This window comes from Olea europaea, unplaced genomic scaffold (genome assembly GCF_002742605.1).
Source record: "Olea europaea var. sylvestris unplaced genomic scaffold, O_europaea_v1 scaffold617, whole genome shotgun sequence".
Lineage (NCBI taxonomy): Eukaryota > Viridiplantae > Streptophyta > Magnoliopsida > Lamiales > Oleaceae > Olea > Olea europaea.
The window spans coordinates 298355-306255 of record NW_019264523.1 but is presented as its reverse complement, the minus strand read 5'-3'; the positions used below and the strand labels follow the sequence as shown (position 1 = coordinate 306255).

At 37.7% G+C, this 7901-nt stretch overlaps 1 protein-coding gene across 1 annotated transcript; it reads right to left on the bottom strand.

The window, feature by feature from the left end:
• Nucleotides 1-2510: 2510 nt before the first annotated feature.
• On the bottom strand, nt 2511-6166 carry LOC111389728. The gene is made up of 8 exons (XM_023014672.1): nt 6095-6166; nt 5274-5990; nt 4935-5192; nt 4350-4624; nt 4213-4301; nt 3719-3937; nt 3529-3624; nt 2511-3418 (listed from the first exon to the last, which is right to left on the bottom strand). The coding sequence occupies exons 1-8, from the start codon at nt 6164-6166 to the stop codon at nt 2511-2513; spliced, it is 2634 nt and encodes an 877-aa protein (XP_022870440.1).
• Between the last annotated feature and the right edge of the window lie 1735 nt (nt 6167-7901).

Below are 7901 nucleotides of genomic sequence, written 5' to 3'. Positions count from 1 at the left end.
AAGACAGGACGTAATTAAAATTGAGACACAAAGATATCCTGAGCAGTAGAGGAAATAAACCTAGACCGACTATACGAAGTGGACCCATTAGTAGGCTGAGCGGTAGTTCGAGCACGCTTCGGTGGTATTTGACAGAAATAACAGTGGCAAATGATTAGGGACAAATAATATGCAAGAATGGATAAGACCCAAGTAGGAATCTCACAAAATGAAGAAAAAAATGTCCAGTATGCAAAAAGATGCAAAATAGTGTAAGGCGTGCAAAACTATGCAAAACATACAATAAGCACGCAAAACGATGCAACACAGGTGAGTGCATGCAAAACTATGCAAAAACACTCAAAACGATGCATAATAGAGTAAGACATGCAAAACAATGCAGCTAATTGCAATGACATAAACTAATTGCAAGGAATAAGTGATATGTTAGCACGCTATGAGTGACAAGGTGTCATGAAGCAAGTGGCATGACATCAAGACGCAGGGATGAGAATCAATACCCTAGAAGACTTACAATTGGCTGGGACTAAGACTATGATAGTGGTGTGCTAATGCTGCCTAATTAATTGGACAATGTAGTCAAGAGAACATTCATCCTACACGTGTTGTGCATGAGTAGATGGTAAAAAATCCACACTATAACAATAGTCCCAAGACTCCCACTATGAACCAATTGATACTCCAACACCCCCATAGTAAAACAACGTAAAGAGAATACACCCAGATGAAGGCAAAATGCGAAAAAGAATGCCAATAAAAGTGCTAAAGAATAACCTAAAAAAAGCAAAATATCCCTAAACCTATCAAGCAAATTCGACCCCCCATCAATACACAACAAAATGCCAATCAAATACAACTCAAGGGAACATGTATGATGTACAAAATCACAGAAGCCATGAAAAAAATAATGAAATTTCCAAAAAAATATGAGAAAAACATAGTAAACAAAGGTTTTCGAGCAAGTTACCGTGGGAGTGTGTAAAATTGAAGAGGAAATGATGCAATGTGTGGAGAATAAATGCCCAAACGACCAAAGGTGGAAGAATCATAGAGGGGGATGAGAAGAATTGTAAGGGAAAATAGATGAAAATATTTTTTTAAAAAAAATGATTTTAAGGCTATCGTGAGAATTTGAAGAGATGGGACGTCGCTTCAATGAAATTCGAGTGACAATCGAGGGACAGAGATTCTATTATTGTCACTGGAGCAAGGGTGCAGCAAAAATCGAGCGAAAAGAAAATGACAAAAATAGCACCACTTTTGGAAAAACAGATTTTTAGCACCACTTTGAAAACTTTCAATTTTAGCACCTTTTTTTAATGCACACACTTCAACACATGAGACTACCCAAAATGCAATTGATCACAAATATGACACCCGCACTGACTAAAAATGCTTTCCCACACAGAGATCAAGTTCGGATGGAGTAAATTGTATATGTGACCCATACGTGAAAAGTGTCACTAATTCTATGCAAGCAATACTCAAAACCTTAAATTTGTGAGAAGGGGCAACCAAATCACTGCATAAAGAGTCTATTCCCAGATGCATGAAAATCAAATCCAATGCCACTAAGACCTAAAATTCAATGAAATGCGATGTATAATGTTCTTTCTCCCCCTGTCTATAAGCACCTTTTTTTTTAAAATCTTATGTCCAAGCCCATCTTCATTAAGCTACTAAGAAGATCCCTATAGCGAGCTTTGGGTCGGTGACTCCCAAACCAGTAGCCCTTAGGGCAATAGGTTAGGAAAAACTACTCAGACTTAATTGCTCGAGTTAACTACGCTACGAAGACGGGTATAAGATGTACCACAATAAATAATATTTTCTAGCGTAAGCTGGGGAAAACACTAGAATTTAGGTCACCTAGTCCAAGATCAATTCAAGCTCAACGTCAACTCATCAACAGATGATAGCTATCCCAAGTCTCACACATGCGATAAAGACTCATTTACAGGGTCCTAGTGTATGCTGTTCACATAAGATATGAAGTGACATATACCAAGTGCTTCACACTGACTCAATTTAAGTGATGGGAATATTAAGTAACCATGTATTGAATGCATATCTGATCGCAATGTGCAATTTCAAGCAAACAAATATGATGCTGTAGTGACAAGAAAAGACCCTCTTTTTTAAAAAAAATTAAATTATATGATAAAATTAAAAACATATGATGGGAGCAAATGCAATCAAAATAAACATGCAATGCTAAATGCAAAGATGAACAAATGACGTGAACTGTACATGAATTTCCCTACACAAATGGTCAAGGAGTACACATATACCGACAGCCTTTCTAAGTGAGTCGAACCTTAGACCTTCTAGAGGTTTAGTGAATAGATCGGCAAGTTAACAAGTTCTCGAATAAAGTGATGATGAATGTCAATATTTTTAGTCCTAAAATGCTGAATTGGGTTTTTGGAGATGTTGATAGAGCTAGTGTTATCATAAAACACAATCATAGTACCTTGCTTTATTTCATAATCACTCAGTATTTACTTCATCTAAAGCAACTGAATACAACAACTATTGGCCACAATGTATACAGCCTCGACCATAGATAAAGAGACTAAATTTTGTTTCTTACTCATCCAAGACACAAGATTAGAATCAACATAGAAACAACCACCTGAGGTACTTTTTCTGTCAATGGCATATTCAGCCCAATCAACATCGGAGTAGCTGGCGAGATCAAAATTGGACTCTCTAGAGTACAAGATCCCATGATCTACGGTCCCATTGACATAACTAATGATACGCCTCACTGCACTTAGACGTGATTCCTTAGGACCATCCTGAAATCTCGCACACACTCCAACACAAAATGCTATGCCAGGTCTACTGGTTGTAAGATAGAGTAAGCTACCTATCATACTTCTATACAGTGTCTGATTGACACCTCTACCTATAGGATCATGACCTGACTTAATACTCGTGCTCATGAGTATCATTATGTGTTTTTTACTGTCTAATCCAAACCGCTTGACAAGATCTTTGGCATACTTTGATTGAGAAATAAACAACCCATCGTCTGCTTGCTTCATTTGAAGAACAAGAAAGTAACTTAACTCTCGAGCCACGCTCATCTCAAATTCTTGCTCCATGCATTCAGCAAATTCATGAGCAAAAGAGTCAATGGGAGAGCTAAACACAATGTCATCGACGTAGATTTGTGTTATAGTTATGGTTTCTTCAATATGCCCAATGGATAAAGTTCTATCTGTACCACCTCTTGAGAATCCACGATCAACGAGGTATGCAGTGAGTCTATCATACCAAGTTCCAGGAGCTTGTTTCAGACTAAACAATGCTTTATTCAGTTTATAGACATAATTAGGAAACTTGGGGTCGATGAACCATTTGGGTTGTTCAACATATGCTTTTTCTTGAAGTATTCCATTAAGACTGCACTCTTGACATCCATTTGATAAAGTTTAAATCCCCAGGTATAAACAACAACAAGAATGATGTGAATGGACTCGAGACATGCAACGGAGGCAAATGTCTCATCAAAATCAATGCCTTCAACTTGAGTGTACCCCTGGGCAACTAGCCTAGCCTTATTTCTGGTTGTGGTAGCTTGGTCATCCATTTTACTCTTGAAAATCCATTTAGTACCTATAACATTGTAATCATCAAGCCTAGGAACTAAAACAAATTCATTATTTCTGACAAATTGATTTAAGCTCCCCATGCATTGCATTCACCCAACATTCATCTCTAAGGGCTTCCTCTACCTTCTTAGGTTCAATTTGGGATACATAACTCGTGTATGTTAGGTAATTTAGAACTCTTTTACGTAACCTCATACCTTCATCTAGATCTCCAATGATATTATCCTTAGGATGATTCGATTTGACTCTGGACGATGGTTCTTTAGGAAGCCTAGTTTTGTCACTTGATGGTTGATTTTTATCGGGGGTGTCTATGCCTTTAGGAGAGGTGGAGATTTGGGAATAGGTTATTCTTTAGCTTCAGTTATTGCATCTTGATCATCACCTACATCGTCTAAATCAACCTCAATTTCTACACACTCCTCCTTAGTGAACGCATCATCAACCACAACATTATGGACTCCATGACATTTTGAGTACCCAAATTGTACACTCGATATGCTCTACTATTCTTAGAATACCCTAGAAAAATTCTTTCATCACTCTTGGAATCAAACTTGCCTAGATTTTCTCTATTCCACATGATATTTACTGTCAAGCACACGAAAGTATTTGACAGTAGGCTTCTTGTCCTTCCAAATCTCATATGGAGTCTTGTCGATTTTCGATTTAAGGTAAACCCTGTTAACTATATGGCAAGCAGTGTTAATAGTTTCACCCTAGAAATACATTGCTAGGTCCTTGTCATAAAACATGTCCCTAGCCATTTCTTGAAGTACTCTATTTTTCCTCTCAACTACCCCATTTTGCTGTGGAGTGATTAGTGAAGAGAACTCATGCTGAATCCCCTCTTCTAGACAGAAGTTTTCTAGATTAGAGTTTTTAAACTCTTTTCCATGATCACTACGAACTCTAGATATCGAAAGATTTTGTTCAATCCTAAGCCTTTTACATAGAGATTTAACCAGATCAAATGCTTCAGATTTTTCCCTCAATAGTTCAATCTAGGTATATCTACAGAAGTCATCAACCACAGCAAGGATATAACGTTGACCTCCTAGGCTCTCAATCCTAGATGGTCCATTAAGTCCATATGGAGAAGTTCTAAGGGTCTGTTTGTCAATATTTTAAAGGTTTGTTTATGATTTATCCTAAGTTGTTTCCCTTTTTGACAAGGCTTACACATAGCATTTTCATTTTGTTCAATTTTAGGCAAACCATCAACAATTTTCTTTTTGACCAATTTTGACAAACTTTTATAGTTTAGATGATCGATTCTTTGATGCCAAAGCTCAGTCATATCAATTTTAGCACTGCCGCACACATAGTTGAGTTAGGAATAACTCCATAATATTTATCAAAAGCTCTAACACCTTCGAGGACAACACCACCTGAAGAGCTATAAACATTACACCTCTTTTGGACAAAACTCACTTCGTAATTAGCATCACAAATTTTACTTATGCTCAACAAATTGGACTTTAGACCTTCCACATAAAGCATGTTAGGGCCCCATTTGGGAGTGATTTCGAGAATTGATTTTGTGACCGTTATGAGAAAAGTGGGGACCACCTGTGAGAGAAGAAATCAAACTTTACAACTGAAATAGTGAAATAATGGTCAAAAAATCAATTTTTTGGGATGGAAAATTACTCCCAAACAAGCTCTAGATATAGTGGGTAGCCCAGATGTGCTAACGGTACCTTTACCAAGGATAGGTACAGTAGCCCCATTTTCAAAGGTAACCATACCACCATTACAATCATCAAAGGTAGTGAACAAGGCCTTATTTCCACACATATGTCTCGAGCAAGCACTATTAAGATACCACATACATGTATTCTGAGCCTTAAATGCAACATGAGCTACAAAACAATTCAAGTTCTCACCATCCCTAGTCAATTCACTCTTCTTGACCCAAATTTTCTGAGACGATGAGGTGATCCTAGTCAATTTTGTCACCATCTCAGTTAAGTGACTAACCTGATTGGAAAGGAAGCTAACCTGACTAGGGATATCCTGACTTCTATTCCTACTTCCAAGCTTACGACATCTAGGCCTCGTGTGTCCTATAGCTCCACAATAGTAGCAAGTAGGTATAAACCTAGGTTCAAAGGTATGTGTTTGTTGATACTGAGTCTTAGGTGCGGGAATCTTACGTGCTCTAATGGTCTTTGGTTCTAGGACACTTTTGCCTTTGGGATTAGGATTAGCTGCTTTAGTGGACTTGTTGGAGGCAGGAATGAATGTAGTCTTGGATGAACTAGCCATATTACTATCACTCTTCACAAATCCTATACCTTGCCTATTTCCAGCTGGCTTGTTCATTCCTAACAAGTTATCAAGTTTCTTGGTCCCAATCATGAATGCCTAAGTTGAGTATTAGATTTCTCTAGATCACTAGTCAATGTTTTGACTTTGTCTTCTAGTTTTTCATTGACACACTTCAACTCACTAAGGCTTTTGGATGAGACTTGAAGATCACCTGAGATCTTCTCTTTCTTTCTCTCTAGTTCATCTACCTTCTTAAACAGGGCTTTATTCATCTTCTTGATCCCAAGACTCTCCTTAAACAGAAGTGATAAGGCTCATGAATATCGGTCTCATCCTCAGTATCTTTACCAGACTTTTCACTGTGTACATATTCTTCAATCTTATCACTCTCCTTATCTGACTCTCTCCTAATTGTAGACACGAAGGCCATATATCTCTTTTCATCTTTACTGCTAGAGGAGTCATCTTGATCATCATTAGTTAATGACATAGCTAATGCCTTACTCCTTCCTTTTTTTCAAATTTTTTCTTAAAACTAGGACATTCATTCTTATAGTGACCAAACCCCTGACACTCGTGACATCTAACAGCTTGAGCTTTCTTACTAGAGCTCCTAGCTTAATTTATCACTGTTATCTTTCTAGAATTTACTAGGGGCTCCTCTTTTTTCTCTCTTGTCCTTTAAAGCTTTTTAGAATTTCGTCACAAAGTAAGCGATCTCCTCATCCCTAAGGTTTCCATGTTATAGAACCCAGACTCCTCTTCCTTAACTATGTTCGAAGCTATGACTTGTTTTTCTTAGGCTGTAAAATGGTAAGTTCATAGGTTTGGATGGATCCTATAAGTTCCTCTATCGTTACCATGTCTAGGTCCTTGCTCTCTTTGATTGCTATAACCTTGGCTCTAAATCTCTCGGACAAAGACCTAAGGACCTTCCTAACAATTTTGGTCTCGGAAATCCTCTCACCTAGGTTGAAGCTAGAGTTCACAATGTCATTCAACTTTGCGTAAAATTCATCAAACGGTTCGTCTTTCTTCATCCTAATTTCTTTAATCCTAGAGACCATTATTTTCAATTTAGAATTTTTTACGATTTTGGTTCCTTCATGTGTAGTCTCTAGAATGTCCTATACTTCTTTAGCAGTTTCGAACATTGACACTCTTCTAAACTCTTCGGGGGACACAGCCATAAACAATGCATGGAGTCATTTGCTATTCCAGTTACAATCAGTTAGTTCTTCCTTAGTCCAAAGGAAAATATCAGTAGGAGTGACTACACCTGACACAATAGTGAACGAGGCTTTTCAACCATTTTACACAATCACCCAAACACGTTCATCTAGGGACTTAAGAAATGCACGCATCATAAATTTCCAATAGGCCTAGTTATTTTCGTCAAAATACAGAGGCACCAATAGTGATTGAGTCACCTAGACAACTATTCGGGTCAGAACTTGAGATTTGGCTCTGAGACTACTTGAAATAATGTAGTTTGACCCAAATAACACCTAAATAGGGGGTGAATAAGTGTTTATGTGGAATTCTCACTAATTAATTAATAAATGTGACAAGTCACAATTATTAATTTATCCAAATTATTTCACATGTTTTATTATTTGATGACGGGGAAAACCCCTTGACGGATCAAAAACTCTGAGCCCAATCTAGTATGAATCCACTATAAACGAAAATTCAACTTACAATCCGCCAGACGCTACTAGCACAACTTCCAAAGCTTTCCTGGAATGCGTGCTCTTGCACCAACTCCCGACTCCTAGTCCTCTTGGAATGTGTGCTCCTACACCAATTCTTGGCTCTTAGATTCATCTATCTCCTGTAGATTCCTGAGAACTCTCCGTTCTCCAATGCTCGAATCTCCAATCTCCTTCTCTAATTATCAAATCTCAATAGATGCTCTGGAAGGTTAGGTTTTGTTGTTTGATGATAGTGGATTTGATGTTTTGTGTGAATGCACCAACAGTATGTGGGATTGAATGAATAGATCAA

Coding starts and splice junctions, on each gene's coding strand:
- LOC111389728 (XM_023014672.1), bottom strand. CDS start 6,166: ATGAATAAAGCCCTGTTTAAGAAGGTAGATGAACTAGAGAGAAAGAAA. Junction 5,991..6,094: donor AGATCTCAGGTGATCTTCAA/GTCTCATCCAAA, acceptor TACTCAACTTAG/GCATTCATGATTGGGACCAA. Junction 3,938..4,212: donor ATACTTTCGTGTGCTTGACA/GTAAATATCATG, acceptor CCTCTCCTAAAG/GCATAGACACCCCCGATAAA.